Raw genomic sequence first — 19,706 nt, 5'->3', positions numbered from 1 at the left:
GTAGTTACAACCTTGTTATGATGTTGTTGTTGTGTTTGCAGGTGTTTGGTGAATCAGGAGGGGTGGACAAAGCCAAACTGGATGAAATATTCAGGATTAACAGCCAGGTTCTTGTCGTCTCGTTGTTAGTGGGCTTTTAAGCACAGATGATTGCTTTGTGATGGTGTCATCAGTGATGATTTCACTGCTGCTGATTCACTGATTTTATTTGAGCTGATTAAATGAGCAATTCAAACATTTCAGCTGAAATGCTGAAACACTTCAGTGATTATTCTATGGACTGCTTACATCCAGTGTTCCCCTGGATTTTGCCTTTAAGGTTTCAGACCTTATTTTAGGTGGTTGTTGGGTGACATTTGATCTGTAAATGAATAACATGGACACTTCAAAGATTTCAACAGGTGACAAATCTCACAGGTGAGTCCTGTTTCCTACAGGTGTCATGTGAACAGGTGAGCTTCACCTCATCAACACAGTGTGCTGCAGACCTGATCCAGGAACACGTGCGGGATGGAGACACCGAGGGAACGCTACTCCAGGTTGTGGGCGGAGCCTCATCCTCCTGTCAGTAAACTTGAGTCTTCTTCTGTAAAGACTCAGATCAAAGTAAAAAAACAAATGTAATGTGTGGTAATGTTTTTTCTTCTTCTCTGTCAGGACACCCTCTGTGTCTTTTTTAAATTGGTGTTAGTTTTCTCTGGTCCCCTTCCCAATCAGACCAGGAGTTACATGTTTAGCCGCATGTTCTCCTTAAATTGCTGGCTGTCTGAGTGGTGTCCCAGAAACGATGTGGGCTTCATAGATAATTGGCAAACCTTCTGGAGGAAACCTGGTCTTGTTAGGAGAGACGGCATCCATCCCACTTTGGATGGAGCAGCTCTCATTTCTAGAAATATGGACAAATTTTTTAAAACCCATCTCCACTGAGACTGTGTCAGCTCCCAAACAGACAAAAAATTTACCAAAAACTCACAAAGAAAGAATAATACAGCAGCATAGACAGACACCCTCAATCAGGCCCGGCCCTAACCAATCTGGCGCCCTAGGCAAGATTTTAGGTGGCGCCACCCTACATTGGCAGTGTAGTGTATGTACTCACAAGAAACCGAATAGCTTTGTCTTTGACCTTTTTTTTTTTACTTAAAGAAACCAAATTCACAATCAGAATAATTAACAAGATAAAAAAATATATGAATAAATAAATGAATACAAAAAATAAAAAATGAATATATGAAATACAATAAATTTTACATACATAAACACAATAAAACGTGTCAACAAGTTGGATAAAATAAATTAAAAATACAATATAAATAAGGCACTGCACAAAACAAGATATTACTGTAAATAAACCAGTATGACTTTAACAACTATATTACAAAAAAGGGGATCCTACAGAGTTCTCTAGTTGTGCTTTTTAATACTGCATTAACTAGAATGACTTACAAATTACTGTACACCACCCCCTCATCAACCTCACATCACCTGCTACAGCCTTACTCTCCTAGTGTCACGGCGAGTGAGAGGAGCCGTGTGGAGGAGGAAAAGGAGGATCCACACGCAGGCAGTCGTGAAGGTGTAAAAGGTGATTTATTGAACACAAAAGGAGAGGCAAACGGCAACACGGAGAACTAAACTATACTGGGAAACAACTAAAACTACAAAGCACAAACCTGAATGAAAATGAGCAGAGGAGAATGATGACGGACAGCAGGGAGAACACACGGGTGAGACATGGTAGATACACAGATGAGGCAGGGTGGAATACACAGACGGACCAGCAACTACAATGACGGAGGACACGACTTAAATACACACAGAGAAATACGGGAATTACACACAGGTGGTGGACACAGCTGGGAACAATCAGTAAGACGAGACAGAGGTAAAACTGAACACACTCACATGAGACGCAGACCTTCACAATAAAACATCACACGCAGGCTCGACATCGAGAGACAGACAGGAAATAACATATGAAACTAAACCCGCATCTTAAACCCAGATAAACAGAAACATGGAACTCTAATAATAAACATCATAATCATCATCATAAACACAACAAGAGAACAAGAAAACAATCCCCGATGTAAACTAAAACCCAAACATAATAAAACTCAAAATACTGGGTCCATGACCGTGACACCTAGTCTTTCTTGCAGCAAAGTCATCTACAACATCATCATATGACAACTGATTTGAGACCACATGATTTATGCTTATGATGGAAAGTCCACTGAGACGTTCTTGCATCATAGTAGATCTCAGGTAGGTTTTAATGAGTTTGAGCTTAGAGAAGCTTCTTTCAGCAGCAGGTACTGTAACAGGAAGAGTGGCAAAGATTCTCAGAGCAACCCACATGTTGGGGTAAATTTCTACCAGCTTCTTCTCATGCAGGAAGGTCAAGAGTTCCATGTTTCTCATGTTCTTTGATGGCAATGGTGGGAAATTCTGCATTTCCATTGCAAGTTCTGTGCCATTAATGTCCGGCTGGCTGTCATGGGTCAGAGTAGTACTCAGTGTTTGGCACTGCTGTAGCAGCCCTTTATTTTGTAAGTTGTGGAAATTGAGGAGTACTCCAAACTTGTCATTCACCTCTCCAAGGTTCTGAAATCTCTCATCAAGTGAAGAGATGGCTGTATCCACTACCACATTAAAAAAATGTGGTTTCCATTTTTTTAAGTGCATCTTGTATGGGCTCATCTGGAGACTCATAACCGAAGTGCCTTTTGGTGGTTCTCAATCGCTTTTGTTTGAGTTCAGCCTCCACATTCATTTCTTCACACATCTCCTTTGCCGTTGTCTGTGCATCAGAAAATCCAGTGTTTCTGTAGCTGGTGAGGGAATCTTTGGTTTTCTTTAGCAAGTCGACAGCCACATCTAGCTGCATGGAGGCCGACTGCATGAGTTTACTCACATACTGGATCTTGCTGAGAATGTCATACCAGATGGCTGTACAAATGCAAAAACGATAGGATCCAATCTCCTCAGCCAAAGACTGGGCTTCAACACTGACCACAGGGTCTGTAGCTGTTTCCCTCACCTCCAGAAGAGCCTCTCTGACTTGCCGAGCCTGATATCTGACTGCCTCAATGCTTTTTATCCTGCTTTCCCATCTGGTCTCAGCCCATGATTTCAAGGTGGTTTTCACATGTTTCAGGAGAACATCCCACCTATGGGTGGAGGCTGAGAGGAGCTTGAATAATTTTGCTAAATGCCCAAAGTAGCCATGGGCATCTGGTGAGCTTTTTGCAGCATCAGCTACTACCAGATTTAAAGTGTGGGCACCACATGGGACCAAAAAAGCTCCTTTTTTGAAGCAACCTTGCCTGAACACCTTTATTTTTTCCCTTCATGTTGGCCCCATTGTCATAGGACTGTCCTCTGCAGTCTTCAAAAGGAATGTTAAGCTCCTCTATCCGTTTTAGGATGAGAGTTGACAAATGATCTCCTGTTGATTCCTCTGCAACAAGAAAGCCCAGGAAATGCTCTTTAACTTGTGGTATGTCTTCTCCTGACACTATCCATGTGGTAGATGGCCCAGGGGTGGGATTTAGAAACTTCAACAGTGCATCTGAAGAGAGGAGTATGTGACACCACTGAGTATTAAAGTCTAATAATAAAAACATATGATTCCAGGAATAAAATGAAATGATATAATATAAATGAAAAACCAAAGAGATATATGTATGATGTTAACTGATATGCAAATTAGATTAGATTCAATTTATTGTCATCATTACAGTGAAATGCTGAATAGCAGAATGCAAAGTAACAGTATAATATCATATGAGAATGTTATGTTATGATTATCTTTGACCGAATCACAGCAGTGCTCATATTAAAAAACAGCATTCCCTCTCATGTGATATTGCTTAATTAACATTAATGATGTGCGCTTTAACAACTAGGCTTACAACTATAATATATACAGGGGTGGAAAAGTGACTAGCTTTGACTTTGCTTAGGCTGCTGCCCCCGCGACCCGGCCCCGGACAAAGCGGATGAAAATGGATGGATGGATGGATGGATGGAAAAGTGACTATTACCTGCAGGGTAAACGTTAGCTAACCAGAAGGCAATAACAATGTAAACAAAAAACACCTGCTTAAAAGATGAATACAAATGAGGAATGGTGGGAAAGGTGGGAGTACTGTAATTACCTAACGTTACATTATTATTTTCCATAACAATTTAGCCCCCTCCACAATATTAACTGACGTTAAAACAGTTAACTAGCTATTTATTGATTAGCAATTAGCGAATCATGTAACATTAGCTTAATGCTAAAAATTTAGGTTACTATCACATTCAGACAAATAATTTCATGTAGGCTAACGTTACCTACCTCTGTCTTTTTCTTGTTTCTCCTCCTCTTCTTTTCTCTTTTTTCTTCCCTGGGCACCTGACAGTTTTGGCCGTTTTGACATCTTGTGTTGATTTTTTGATGTGGTGACGTCCAAAAGGAACCATGATACGGGAAGGGAGGGGGCGCACCGTGCCGGGAGGGGGGGGGGGGGGGGGGGTAATGTTGTAACAAATAATATTTCTATTAAATAAGCTTTACTTTGCATTTTAATTAACGTGGGATTATTTTTTGTATTTAGAAATAATAGTACCAACTTTTTTTTTTCTTTTCAACATTTGTGGCACTGGCATGGCGCCCCCTGATGGACGGCGCCCTTAGCATTTGCCTATACGGCCTATGCCACGGACCGGCCCTGCCCTCAATGAATAAACTGACTTAACCACAGAGCACTTCGCTCTCGCTCTTCAGGCCTACTTCCTAGAGTATTTAAAAGTAGAATGGGAGGCAGAGCCTTCAGTTTTCAGGCCCCTCTTCTGTGGAACCAGCTTCCAGTTTGGATTCGGGAGACAGACACTATCTCTACTTTCAAGATTAGGCTTCAAACTTTCCTTTTTGCTAAAGCATATAGTTAGGGCTGGACCAGGTGACCCTGAATTACCAGTTACCATTGCTCCATTGTCAATGGCAGAGGTGTAAAGAGTACTAAAATATTTTACTCAAGTAAAAGTACTATTACTTTGCTGAAATTTTACTCAAGTACAAGTAAAATTACCTGTCTAAAAATGTACTCAAGTAAAAGTAAAAAGTAGCTCATTTAAAATGTACTCAGAGTAAAAGTTACATAGTTACGTTTCTGTCAGCAGGAGGACAGCCGCTTCTGAGTAGTGCAAAAAAAGACAGTGGGATATAAATCTCAAAGTAGTTCTTTTTTAGTGAAAAGAAAAACTTTACAAATTAAAGTGCAGTGGCAGTTAAACTCCATCTTTAACGTGACCTTAACGCCAATTTGTTCTACTACCCATCATTCCCTGCAGTATTTCCGAAGCGCAATGGTTTTTTTATTTTTAATTTACTCAGTAGAGGGTGTGATTGAAAACGTAGCGAACTACAAAACTTTTAAAAAAATATACTTAAGTAAAAGTAAAATTACAGACTTGAAAAATGACTTTAAAAAGTACAAATACAGAAAAAACTACTCAATTACAGTAATGCAAGTAAATGTAATTCGTTACTTTCCACCCCTGGTCAATGGCCATGACATTTTGCATATTAATGACCAAGACACTGACCTCACAGCCCATTGTCCATTCAGTGGTGCAATAGTCAGTCATTACTGTTTATGAGGTTGGAAACTTGGAGTCAGCCGAGACTGAAGAAGTCACCTGGAAACACCGAGATTAGAACCACCTGAACCTGCTGAACTGTTAAATTGCATTCAAAAATAAACAAATAAAATAAATGAATAAATAATGTTCAAACAAAAAAAAAAACAAAACTAGAATTTAGGAGAGATGAAAACAAAGAGAAATGCAAATGATTTGAAAATAAAAATGAATTAAGTATGCCCCCTCTGCTTGGAACCCTCCATTACAGCAGTCTAACTTTATATTCACACAAACATGAATACAGCTCATAGACAAAGATCTTAAGAGCTCTGTCAGCTCCTTCCTGCTTTTATAAATGACCCTCAGGTCACTGGAAACTGTCCCTGTGCAAGAATCTAAACTGAAAGGATCAAACTCACTGTGGAAACAAATGGAAACTAGACTAAATTCAGTAAATCAAGACAAAACATAAACTAAAAACAGTGTTTTTGCTGTTTACTCATTAATGAAGGAAGGTCAGCTGCTGCTCCTGTTTGTGGTTTTCTACCTTCACACATATTCAGTCGAACATGGATGTGAACTGGGTCTCTTCATGACTTTAACCCAGCTGTCAGCTGTCCTTCTGTCTCGTGTCTCTAATACTGTCGGCTCTGGGTGAAGCTTTTTCAGACGAGTATTGTTGTGACGTGGATCAATATAAATAAAGCTGAACTGGACTCTGCGTCACTTCTCGTTGGCTGTTTTTCTTCTTTTCTGACTAAGTAGTCTCACACTTTTCTTGTAGGCTGTTAGGAATAAAATGGTTAAATAAAGCTGTTTTTGTGTGAGTTTTATATAAACATTGGAATTGTGCTCGTTAAGAGTTGGCACTGTGCAATGAGGGTCAAAAGTCCATTCAGAGCTGTGATTAAACTGAATTACTGAGAGTGACATGTTGAGCTGCAGAGGGATTTGCAAACATCATTACTGGTTAGAGTCAGGGGGATATTTTTCTGGGCCAGAACTTCCCGGACTTGGAAAATAAGTAGAAACAACAGGCTGGATATCAGGGAGTGAGGTGTTTTTTTCCTTTTTCCAGGAAAAGGAGCAGATGCAGACGACATCAGTGGTGGATGCAGTGCAGGAGAAGATCCAATCGGCTGACTGCAGGACCAGCTGCGTCATTCCCAAGAGGAGATAATAATACTTGTTTTTGTTGTGTTATAAAACTGTATTACCTGCTCACAGGGTCATCCTTCATGTGAAGCAGACAGCTGTAACTTGCAATTTCAACTGCTGAAATGATTTCAATCTTTTAAAAGACAGTCACTCATCTGGATTCCTTAAGCAAAGAGAACGACCGCTCATGCTTGTGTGCTGCATGCTTGTGTGCTGCATGCTTGTGTGCTGCATGCTTCTACTTTCCAAAACACTGTTTCTGGTGGTAAACTTCCAGTAGCTTGGCTTCTCTCACCCCTTTCTGTCCCGGCCCTGACTTTGAGTACAACATGGGACATTTTTTATGACAACATTTTTTAGCTGCCATCTCAGGCGCAGTCTCCCTTTCACTGTGTTGTCAAGCGTCTGTAGAAATGGGAATCCCAGGTCCGTAAGGCTGTTTTGTTGTACTAGAAGTCTTGGGATTTGTCAGGTGCAGCTTTGCAAACCTAAGTCGTGTTCTTTTAGAGAGAAGATACCAGTGTTGGGGAGTAACGGAATACATGTACCGCCGTTACGTATTTAAAATACAAAATATGAGTAACTGTATTCCGTTACAGTTACCGTTTAAAAAGGTGGTATTCAGAATACAGTTACTTTGTTGAAATAAATGGATTACACTGGGGTACTTTCCTGTTTCATATTGTCGCGGGTCAGGACTGTTTGGGTTTTGTTTGACAGCTATGTTCTGTTGTTCCAGGCGGCAGCGTTACAGTTGCCATAGTTACAGGGCGACGCTCTCTCTCTCTCTGCGACTGTGTGTTTCCTGGGTGAGAGAGCGCCTTTTCGCTGTTGTTGTTGTTGTGCTAAGCTAACAGGCAGAATGCTACAAGCATAGCTCTAAAGAATGTAGCATCATGGGCAGTGTAGTCCGTGTTGCAGGGAGAATGGACTGCCATACACGTTATGTGTCTGTGAGCGCGAGGAGGGAGAAAAAGGGGAGTGGAAAGGTACGAGTTGTCATCGAGGAAAAACGGGAGCTGGAAGCATGTAAATATAATAATAACCACTGCAGCCAAGAAGAGAGCCTGACGAGCCCAGTTGTAAGTAAGCTATTAAGACTCGACTGTACACCGTGTTCGTGTTTTCCTCCGAAACAATAAGTTCCGTTGGAGCAGCCTTTCAACGCCTCTCTCTGTCAAGAAAAGTTGACCCACACAACAAAGTAAAGCTATTTTTTGGCTACGAGCCGACAGGGACCCCGCCGTATTAGTCAGAGGTCCCTTTACTACAGTTCGGAGTCGCGGACCTTCAGTAATAGTAATAAATCACACAGCAATAGTACATTCACGTAGTTGTAAAAAGCACGATAATATATTAAGTAATCCAAAGTATTCAGAATACGTTACTGTCATTGAGTAACGTAACGGAATACGTTACAGAATACATTTTAGGGCATGTAATCTGTATTCTGTAATGGAATACATTTTAAAAGTAACCTTCCCAACACTGGAAGATACCATACTTGTTCAGTCTTTTTCTTATTGTGCCGTCATGAACTTTCACATTTAACACTTGCTGCACTTTCTCTGAATAAGCTGACTGTCTACTTATTATAGTACATGGCAGCTGCCATAACAGGAAATCCAGAATAAATCTATTAAGCTTTAGTTTGAACTAAACAAACCTGAGCTGCTGCTCTCCGTGTGTTTCCCACCCTGACACTTTCAGCAGTCAGTCGAGGCTTGGAACCCACAGAGCGGGGCAGGCAGTTCAGACAAAATCCAAAGCACGTGTTTTCATATGCATGTGTTTATTGTGAGTTAGACTTGTGTTTACAAACATTTTTTTAAAAATACATGTAAATGTAGAGCAGGGATGTCAAACTCAAACACACAGTGGGCCAAAATTCAAAACTGGAACAAAGTCGCGGGCTAACATTAATATTTATTGAAAAAAAATCTTCCTCCAGATATAAGAATGAATCTTTTCTTATGGACTCAAACACGTTTTGCTGAAAAACTGAATATGGAACAAGCAAAGCTTAATACTAAACAATAGATATATTAGCTGTATAATACCAGTAGGCCAGCTCTAATTGTAATTTGGCATGGCTTCGCGGGCCAAATGTAATTAGGCTGCGGGCCAAATTTGGCCCGCGGGCCAGAGTTTGACACCTATGATGTAGAGAAATACAAATGCTTTAATAACTAGTATATTAGAATATTTTAATATATACCTTTATTAACATTATTATATAAGATGATGGTTCACAACAGACACAAAAAAGCAACAGTTACATGAAGAATAACCAATCAATCGAATAATCATGCAGTCTGCTATGTAGGTGTTATTCATATAATCGGATTGGATACTTCCTGAAGGTGAGTTGTGTTAGTAGACTACGTGAAGACATGCCACATGAGCACATTGGGACCAGAAAAGCACACTGCCATATGTTCTGTTACTGAGGAGCGTTTGAAGGACAAAGACAATAAAATTCTGAGAAAGATATTAAACATTTGAATGTTTTGAGAAACACATTAGTTGAACTAAAGTCCATTTGGAAATCCCCACAGGCAGTTATTTTGAAGTTTTAACTTAAACAACCTAAAATCCTAAGGTCAGTGAGTCAGAAAACGTGAACGAAAGATCATATGTGTGTGCTAATCAACAGGATAGACTGTAGCCTCAGGTGCATATTGTTAACTGGTGATTATGTGACGATGCATTTTATGCAGCGGCATTTTGAAACAGCTGCAGATGTGAGAGCAACGACTGCCTGACCTTCACATAAAGGGAGTTACAGTGGTCCAGACAGGATAAAATAAAAGCATGGATCAGTGTGCTGCCCAGAAAGAAGATTTCACACCTGCCAGTCGCCTTACATGATAAAAAATGGACTTCACTGCTCTAATTTGGCTGTCAGTAATAACAGGTTTAAAATATTATTGTTTAATATAATAATAATAAAAAGTTTAAGGCCAACCAGGTTTTACTGTTATCTAGAAATGCCAAGAGAGGTTTAATGGAGAGGCCATCCTTCTGCTTTAGTGGCAAATAAATGTGGCAGTCATCAGCGTAACAATGAAAAGAGGTCCCATGCCTTCTAAGGATGGATACTGTTTTCATCTAGAAAATACTTCAGTTGACAAAAAACAATTTTCTCTAAAACGTTGGAAAGTAAAGGCAGCTTGGAAATAGGCCTATAATTAGCTAATACCTTGTGATCAAGGCCAGGTTTCTGAAGCAGTGGCTGCACTACTGCATGTTTGAAATTTGCAGGAACCATACCAGAAGACAAACTGCTGTTAATAATGTCAAGGACATACTGCCTATACTAGGAAAAATGTCTTTGTGGGGGGACAGGATCCCGAGGGGAACCTGCGGGCTTAATATGGTGAACCACATCCTCTAAAGTGGAGAATGTCAGAGACAGAGGGGTCAGAGTCAGGAGCTTTGATCAGAGCCCTGGTGGTGCCAACCTGTTCAAGAAAAAAACTCAGAAAAGTATTGCAAATATCAGGAGAAACTTCCAAACAGACATTCAGTGGAGTATCAAGAACAGTGTCAATGGTCCTAAACAACACATGTGGGTTATGACTGTCGAAAGAAACAATATTTGCAAAATATTCCCTTTTTGCCTCTTTAACAGTGTTCTGGTAGCGATGCCAGCAGAATTTGAGAATTTGAAATGACTCCTGCAGTTTATCCTTTTTCAATCTCTGTTCTGCTCGACGACATTCCCTCTTAACAACCCGACTGCTCTCATTAAACCAAGGCTCAGGTTTAGCCTTCAGCTGCCTGGTTTTTAAAGGAGCCACAGAGTCCAAGACTGTTTGACAGCAAGAATAAAACCAGGAATTAAGCTCTTCTGTGTCAGAGGAAACAAAGTCAGAAGGGCCACGGAGCTGATTAAAAGCAGCAAAAAAAACTGCGCAGCAGTGGAGGGGTTAATAACCCGACAGCGCCAAGCAGGAGCGCCAGATTTAACTGCAGTATGTGTAAAACCAATGTTGAATAACACAGGCATATGATATGAGAGTGCACAGTCACAAATCTCCAAGTTAGTGACAGGCAGACCATATGACAGGACAAGGTCCAGTTTGTGTCCGTGCTCATGTGTAGGGCCAGGCACGGACTGTACCAGGCTAAAAGAGTCAATAAGGCTTAAAAAGTCCTTTACCAGTGGCTTATCAGGACAACATACATGTATATTAAAATCTCCAATAATAAGAACACTTTGGGCATAATCCCAGCTAAAAAAATCAGAAACGTCATTTATGAAATTCTTAGTGTATTTCGGGGGGCGATAGATGACAGCGCAGAAAACCGGGTCTGTGCGACTCACCTCAAACGAGGTAAGTTCAAAGCTGGAGAACGAAGGCTGTAGAAAGTGTTACGATATAAATATATATTCTTAATGCTTATTTTCTGTTTATATTGTTTTATAGAGGCCAGACTAGGAGAACGCCAGTTTGAGCACAATGTCACAGAGTACTGACAGGAAACTGCTTTTGCAGAGAACAGGAAGTTTTAGTGCAGAGCTGCACAGGCGTATTAAGTAAACTGTGTGTCGGTGTGATGCAGTGCAGAAATATATATACGGATTTAGCTGGCAAAGAATTCAGACCAGAGTGTGTGTGTTCGTGTGACGGGTCTCCATTTCCAGAAATGTAAAATAAAGATCATTTTTGGAGCTTGACCACTCTGAGTCCAGTCTTTCTCTGTTGCCAAAAGAATTCAAAAGAACAGAATTTAATAATAGCACTGCTTCCATTTGTAATCCTGTGCCTCCACCTCTGCCCGACGTTCATGGTGAGTTAAAATAGCAACAATCGACTGGTAAAAGTTCAGATATAGCACTGGACTCATTGAGACACATCTCAGTCACAGAAAATCCAGATCACAGGAACTGAAAAAGTCCCGAAGAATAAAAGTTTTGTTTAAAACCAGGCAAACCGTGGGTGGAGCTGGAGCACGGGCTTCAGCAAGTCCAGAAACCTGACGCAGTGCTCTCAGGCAGTGTTGCCAACTTAGCGACTTTGTCGCTATATTTAGCGAGTTTTCAGACCCCTTAGTGACTTTTTTTCTAAAAAAAAGTCGCATATCGCTTTTACTCTCAACAAGCAGCGGGTGCTGTAACGCAGTCAGTTCTTCTTTTACTCTTTTACTCTTATGCTGTTTTGTGGATCACAAGGTTTAAAACTACTTATAAACACACACACAAAGTAACTCCACCAGAGTGCTTATTTCGGGTCACTTTTGCCGGTCCAAGCCCGGGTAAAGGAGCAGGGTTGGAATTGTGACATTAAAAAAACAATAATTGCTAAAATAAATTTAATTTGTAGTTCTAAATAAACTCTAAATGCCTTTAGGATGTTTTTTACTCACTTTATGTCTCTTCCACAATGTTATTTCTCTCTCCAACAGTGAAGGTTACAATTACATTAGCATGACCAATTATGCAAATTAGGCAATGACGTCATTTAGCGACTTCTAGCGACTTTTAGGACCGCCAATAGCGATTTTCCTTACTGAGGAGTTGGCAACACTGCTCTCAGGTTTCAGAAATGTTCTCGGCTGAGGTTTGGGTGGGGAGGACGCGCAGTAGAGTATGGACTGATGGATGGATGGATGGAAATATTTTTTATTTCACTATAAATCATATAATCAAAGTTCGTAATGTAATAAAATCAGCTTCAGCTCCTTCTTCTCCTCTCTTTGGTAGTTTTGTTGTTGTAGTTTAACATAATGTTTGTTTGTATATGCAGAACTGGTTTTATTCCTGTCACAATAATAACTCATAATAAGGGTTAATAAGTGTTAGTAAAATAACTGGTGTTTATGTGGGTCTCAGGTAATTGCCCCCACACAAACCGAACTGTCAGAAGGGAAAAATCTTTGGCATCATCGAGAATGAGAAGAAGCACACTTGCACATTTTTCTTACACATTTTGCTCTGATCTGGTGTCACTGAGTCCTCGCAGAAGAAGAGTCGAGTTCACTAACAGGAGAACGAAGGAAGGAGGTAGAAGTAGATTATCATCTCACTGTAATTCTCTGCCCACAGCCTGGACTACCATTTGCTCAGCATCTCCACCTTGCACATGTTTCTGGATCATGTCTGTCTCCTCCTGTGCTGGCGAGGTGGTGGTTGATTCACGTGACACCTGTGGAAAACGGGACTCACCAGTTAGAATCTCTGCTTCATGTAGTTTTATTGACCTAGTTAGTTTTGGCACAGTGTCCTTAGTTATTTAAAGATTCAATTGGCCTGATTGATTTTAAAAAAAATAGTGGTAAGTTATGTGTCTGTGACCTCTCTGCAAGTGTGTTCCTTAAGCTTTATTGAGACCCAGCAACCATCTAAAATACAGTGGGGCTATAATTATTTGATCCCCTGCTGGATTTATAAGATTTCTTACAAAAAAGGACAGTCCCTTATTTTTATGGTAGGTTCTGAAAATCTAGTGGAGCAAAAGTTAAATTTTTATAGCAGTTGTGTTGAAGGGCTTTGGGCATTTGCATAGAGTTTTTTTTATAATTAAAATAATCTTTCTATAAAGTGCCTGGAAAAAGAGCAACATTTTTGGGCCCATTTTTATAATGTTTTCACGCTGTGGTGCTAGCGACCAGAAATATGCGGAAGTAAGGGCGGGAACAAATCAAGAAGGCTAGACTGTCCAATTTCACAGCCGCTCATTTCCAGCTTACCGGCCTCCTGAGGACCAAGCCCACGTAGCCCACAAAGGCCGGGTCCTCCGAAGGATGCGGCCTAGGTTTTGGGAAACAGCAAATACGTGAAAAGGCGTGTCTAAAAGTATTCTTAAAAAACAACTTAAAAAGTATTAAAATGCGTAAATGTAAATAATCCAAAGAATAATCACTGAAGTGTTTCAATAGTCCAGCTGAAAAGTTTGAGACAACTATTTTTTTCATGCTGAATAAAATCAAACCTGAAGCTCTGACTTTTAATTTATTTTCTCTCATTAACCTGTTGCAAAAAATCTGTTGCAATGATGTGTTTTTAAAGTTCACTAATATATAGAATAGAATAGAATAGAATAGAATAGAATAGAATAGAACCTGGCTGTGAATCCTGACTATTTCATCCAGTTTGGCTTTGAGGGCATCCACCTCTGCTGGTTCATCAAACGCCTGCAAACACAACAACATCAAAAATCACAATAAGAATAATACAAGCAATAGTTATAGTTTATCAACAGGCCACCTGGGCCACCATAAGTATGATTCCTTTTTTGTCCTTAGGTGAGGTTAAGAAGGCCTTTAAAGTTTTCTGTATTGAAGGAAAAATTTATTTATTAAAAAGGAAAGTCCAGGATGTGTACATCCTCATCACTGAAAGAGTGGCCGCTGGCAATTGCGGCCTTTTCCAAGCACTCTTTGAAAGGTACTCATTGATCAGTGGCTGTTGATCAATGAGCATGAGTGACGTAGATCAACCGGCAAATCAAGAGCTTCGCTTTTACGCTCAGCTCTCTCTTCACCACGACGGACCGGTGCAGCGCCCGCATCACTGCGGCCGCAGCACCAATCCGTCTCCGGCTCCCTTCTCCCATCACTCGCAACCAAGACCCCGAGATACTTGAACTCCTCCGCTTGGGGCAGGAACTCATCCTGGGCACTCCACCCTTTTCCAGCTGAGAACCATGGCCTCAGATTTGGAGGTGCTGATCCTCATTGCTTCACAATCGGCTGCGAACCGTTCCAGTGTGAGCTGGAGGCCATCACCCGATGAAGCCAACAGAACCACATCATTTCATTTCATTTCATTTATTTATTTATTTCACACTTGGTATAACAGATCAAACAAACCAACCACACTTTCTATCAACAAAGCACTACAACCATGTGTGAAAAGGAGCAGGAAGAAGAAAATATTCTTATTAAACCCTGCCCCCTATCTACAATCCAACTTATATTACAAGTGGGCACCAAAAATCAGGGAACAAACTAATATTAACATTTCTCTCCGGTCCTAACCCAAACCAAACAACAAATTTACAATCAGAATATACCACTCCACATAGTAACAGGGAGAAAAATAAAATTAAATAAATAAAACAAAAAATTATAAAGGATCCTTTTTCAATGAACTCCAATTTCATTCGCATTCTTCATATTGAGTTATCGTTTTAAGCATGTAACACTTTTTAAAACAATGTAAACTTATACAATTCTTTAAATTATAATGAAGAGAGTTCCACAGTCGTATACCCTCGTCGTATATCATCCGCGAAAAGCAGAAATGAGATTCTGAAGCCACCAAAGCGAAAGCCCTCCGCCACTTGGCTGTGCCTAGAAATCCTATCCATAAAAATTATGAACAGAACCGGAGACAAAGGGCAGCCCTGGCGGAGCCCATCGCCCACCGGGAACGAGTCCGACTTATTGCCGGCAATCCGAACCAAGCTCTTGCAACGGTTATATAGGGATCGAATGGCCCGTAGCAATGGGCCAGACACCCCAGAGTCCCGCAGCACCTCCCACCGGACACCCTGAGGGACACGGTCGAATGCCTTCTCCAAGTCCACAAAACACATGTGGACTGGTTGGGGAAACTCCCATGCACCCTCAAGTATCCTTCAGAGGATAAAGAGCTGGTCCAGTGTTCCACGACCAGGACGAAAACCGCATTGTTCCTCCTGTATCTGAGGTTAGACTAGCGGACAAACTCTCCTTTCCAGCACCCTGGCATAGACTTTCCCAGGGAGGCTGAGGAGTGTGATCCTCCTCCCACATAGCAAGCAGGTCTGGCCCGGATCTGGCATCAAGCCGGCACTGCTGGCTGACTTCTGGCATGATAAGACGTGTGTCATCCAGATATGGGCCAGGCTTGGCATAGCTGGCACTGTTTATGCGATGGCATGCCATATCTGGCTCGATTGTGGTTTGGTTTATGTGGCCCAGGCTCATAGAAAACAAGCCTGGCTGGGTCTGACAGCTGCAGGGAGGAAGGACCTGCGGAAACGCTCCTTCATGCATCGAGGATGCAGCAGTCTGTCACTGAAGCAGCTCTGCAGTTCAGCAACATTTACATGCATGGGCTGGGAGACTCTGGCCAAAATAACATCTCTGATGGACAGAGTCCTTCTGTCTCCCACCACCTGCACTGGGTCCAGGGTGCATCCCAGAACAGAGCCGGCCTTCCTGATGAGTTTATCCAACCTCTTCCTCTCAGCTGCCGATAAACTGCTGCTCCAACATACCACACTGTAAAAAATGACAGATGCCACCACAGAGTCATAGAAGGTCTTTAAAAGCGCTCCCTGGACTCCAAATGACCTCAGCCGCCTCAGCAGGTAGAGTCTGCTCTGACCCTTCCTGTAAAGAGCATCAGTCCAGTTTATTATTTAGGTGAACACCTAGGTACCTATCCACAATGGGCCAGACACCCCATAACTCCCACCAGGTGGGAGTCCACTATCCCAATGGATGTTCACCGGTGTCAGTGTGGTGGGTCTGCATCTCCGGACGTCCACCACCAACTCCTTGGTTTTCCCGGCGTTGATCAACAGGTGGTTCTGCTGGCACCAGTCCACAAAGTCCAGAGTCCGCTGTCTGTACTCTGAGTCGTCCTCACCTGTGATGAGGCCGACTATGGCAGAGTCGTCAGAGAACTTCTGTAGGTGGCAGCGTGGGGAGTTGATGGAGAAGTCTGCAGTGTAGAGGGTGAAGAGGAACGGTGCCAGCACAGTTCCCTGTGGGGCCCCCGGACTGCAGACCAGCGTGTCAGAGACAGCCCTGTGTCCTCACATACTGTGGGCGTCCTGTGAGGTAGTCCAGTATCCACTGGGACATGTGGTGGTCCATTCCTGATAGCTCCAGCTTGTCCCTCAGAAGTTGTGGCTGGATGGTGTTGAAAGCACTGGAGAAATCAAAGAACATGATCCTCACAGTGCTTCCAGGCTTCTCCAGGTGAGTCAGAGCTCGGTGCAGGAGGTCGATGATGGCGTCCTCCACCCCGATGCCAGGCTGGTAAGCAAACTGCAGATCCAATGAAGACAACACCAGGGGGCGCAGATGGTTTAGAACCAACCTCTCGAGGGTCTTCATCAGACCTGGATGACCTCTAATTTTCTGCTTCTAAATTCAGATTAAACTGAGGGTATTGTACGTTATACAAAAAATTTTAGTACCATGGTATCTAAGCAGATTCTTACTCTGGAGGGCAATGCTTTTGCCACCAGTAATGCTGTGAGGAATCTTGGTGTTGTTTTTTTGACCAGGGTATATCCTTCAGTAGGCATATAATCTCTGACTCTTTTCCTCAGCGTATCTTTAGTCATGCCTACCTGGTAGCAACACATGGCTACACCTCCCTCAGCCTGTTTGGGCCCGGAGGTTTTCTTCCCACTTAAAACAAGATCTAGAGTGTGATTAAAGTGGTGGGTGGGTTCTTTTACAGTTTGACAGAAGCCAATTGAGTCAAACAACAGATTAAATGCCATGTTGAGGCTGTCATTTTTAGCATCTACATGGATGTTAAAATCACCCACAATAATTATTTTATCTGAGCTCAGAACTAAATCAGATAAAAAGTCTGAGAAATCAGACAGAAACTCTGTGTAAGGCCCAGGTGGACGATAGATGATAACAAGTAAGACTGGTTTCTGAGTTTTACAGCTGGGGTGGACGAGGCTAAGCATCAGGCTTTCAAATGAATGTCTGGGTCTTTGGTTGATTAACAAGATGAAAATAAAGAGGAAACCTAAAATTCTTCAGTAAACATTTAAGGAGAAGACTTTAGAGTGGTTTTAGTTTAAGCAAACAGAGTTTAAGAAACATATCAAAATGTTGGCAGCCCGTCCCAGGTGACCTTACCTGTGTAGTAATTGTGCGCAGAACATCCAAACAGCTGATCTGGTCTCCAGGAAACAGAGGCAGATTCAAGTGAGTCAGTTTTATGGTGTTTGGTTTGGGAATCCTCAAAGGATCCTGGAGACCATCACAGAAGTCTGCCAGCTCACTGGGGAACACATTAGAAAATATTAAAGTCCATTAGAGACTATTAGACTGTTACAGTGGAGTCCATTATAGTGCAGAACCATTTTTGATTAGTGTTAAGGTTAGAAACCATCACCGAGCTCAGTCTCACCTGTACTGTATGACCTGCGAGCCACTGGGGTCAAATCTCCTCCAGGTTTCATAAAACATCTGGAGGTGATCATCACTCAGCATCTCAGCGTCCTCAGGGCTCGCTGTGTTGAAGAGCTCCAGGATGACAACGATGAACAGGTGGATCACCAGCAGGCAGAAGAGGAGGATGTAGGAGCTGAAGAAAACAATCCCCACCGTCGGGTTGGCGCAGTTACCAGGCTCAGGTAATCGCAAGTCGCAGTCTGGAGGTGTGTTCATGATGGGACTCAACAGGCAGTCCCACCCCGAGGACGTGGTGATCATAGTCATGCTGATGATGCTGTTTCCAAATGTCTTGAAGTTAAACATGTCATCGATCATCATCTCATGCTTCACGTAGGCAAAGTTAAACATCCCAATGATGGAGAATGTGTACACAATTAGGAAGAAGAGCAGGCCGATGTTGAAAAGGGCAGGAAGTGACATCACAAAGCCCATAATCAGCATCCAGATCCTTCTGGCAAACCGAATGTGAGGGAATGCTCCACATAAGGTGAACAAACGACCCGATCGCATAACAGAAAAGAGAGAGGGACTGCCGAAATATTTTTCCAAGATGTCAGCTAAGAAGAGACCTGCAACAACAACAACAACAACAACAACAACAACTATTTGTATAGCACATTTAAGACCGAAGGTACACCAAAGTGCTTCATAAAAATGTTTAAACATAACAGATATGAGACCATAACAGAGTACAAATAAGCTAAGAATTGAGAAAAGCTGGTTAAACAAAAATACAGATAAAATAAGAAATAAAACATCAGAGCGTATTTTAGAAAATAAAATCACTGAGTATTCATAAATATAAAGTGGGGGTATACATACAGTGGTACATCAATAGAAGATAAATAACAGCTGGATGAAATATAGGGAATGTGCACTTGACTAACCGAAAACGCTCGGCCACACAGCTAAGTTTTTAACTGTGATTTAAATGAATGGATGCAATCAGAGGCGTGAACGGCAGCAGGAAGATTGTTCCAGAAGCTAGGGCCTGCCAGGACAAAAGCACGGTCACCTCTGGTCTTTAGCTGGGATCTAGGCTGCACCAAGAGTAACTGTCCTGATGATCTTAGGGCTCTCCTGGGGATATACGGATTAAGGAGTTCAATGAGGTAGCACGGCGCAGTATTGTTTATGGTTTGAAAGGTGAGCAAGAGAATTTTGAACTCAATGTGGTATTTGACAGGGAGCCAATGCAGGTCAGCGAGGACTGGGGTAATAGAGGCAAACCTTCTGGTTCCAGTCAAAAGGTGTGCCGCAGCATTCTGGACAAGCTGCAATCTATGAAGAAGGGCAGAGACCAAAGTAAAGGGAATCACAGTAGTCTAATCTAGAGGTCAGAAATGCATGGATAGGTTCTCAAGGTCCTATGTAGTGCTTGGCCTTGGATATTTGACGCAGTTGGTAAAAACTAGATTTAACTACCAAGGATCAATGTTCCCTCTAATGTTTCACGTGTCTGAGCGAACACACAAACTCCCTGAGCGTCCCTTGGACCACTGTGAGCACCAGCAGACGTGTGCACTGTGGTCACGCCAGCATCTAATCCATCCAATTTACATGGTTTATTAAAGTAATCAAATTACAGCATTTACATTTATCTTAGACGACTTTTAATTAACTGCTTTAGGCCACTTACAATGTTTTAGAAAAATTGGTTTTGTAGCATGTTAACACTATTGGAAGTAAAAATAACTTGAACTCCAGTTTTGAAAACACAACTTTCTTTTTTTTTTTTTTATAAAGCTCTGACTTGTATTATGAGT

The 19,706-nt window shown here is 41.8% G+C and overlaps 2 protein-coding genes across 5 annotated transcripts in view; one reads left to right on the top strand and one right to left on the bottom strand.

The window, feature by feature from the left end:
* LOC309711545 (sodium channel protein type 4 subunit alpha B-like) overlaps positions 1 to 11,600 on the top strand; it is an 86,939-nt gene extending 75,339 nt beyond the window's left edge. The window contains exons 30-32 of the mRNA XM_082541935.1: positions 42 to 107; positions 438 to 539; positions 6,713 to 11,600. Of these exons, the coding sequence (XP_082398061.1) occupies positions 42 to 107; positions 438 to 539; positions 6,713 to 6,814 (270 nt within the window). The 3' untranslated portion in view covers positions 6,815 to 11,600. The remainder of the gene's footprint in view (positions 1 to 41; positions 108 to 437; positions 540 to 6,712) is intronic.
* The window catches only part of LOC309711543 (sodium channel protein type 4 subunit alpha B-like), a 44,874-nt gene continuing 33,733 nt past the window's right edge, over positions 8,566 to 19,706 (bottom strand). The window contains exons 28-32 of one of the 4 annotated variants that reach the window (XM_082541932.1): positions 17,894 to 18,509; positions 17,620 to 17,764; positions 13,861 to 13,932; positions 13,489 to 13,549; positions 12,831 to 12,944 (exon numbers count right to left, since the gene is read on the bottom strand). In XM_082541932.1, coding sequence (XP_082398058.1) covers positions 12,934 to 12,944; positions 13,489 to 13,549; positions 13,861 to 13,932; positions 17,620 to 17,764; positions 17,894 to 18,509 — 905 coding nt within the window. In that variant the 3' untranslated portion in view covers positions 12,831 to 12,933. Of the gene's footprint in view, positions 12,945 to 13,488; positions 13,550 to 13,860; positions 13,933 to 15,257; positions 16,783 to 17,619; positions 17,765 to 17,893; positions 18,510 to 19,706 lie in introns of those variants that run through there. The other 3 variants (XM_082541931.1, XM_082541930.1, XM_082541929.1) reach the window with 3 other exon arrangements.

The sequence above is a fragment of the Aulonocara stuartgranti genome (assembly GCF_965226115.1).
Source record: "Aulonocara stuartgranti genome assembly, chromosome: 7".
In the NCBI taxonomy this organism is placed as follows: Eukaryota; Metazoa; Chordata; class Actinopteri; order Cichliformes; family Cichlidae; genus Aulonocara; species Aulonocara stuartgranti.
This window is presented reverse-complemented; position numbering and strand designations above follow the sequence as displayed.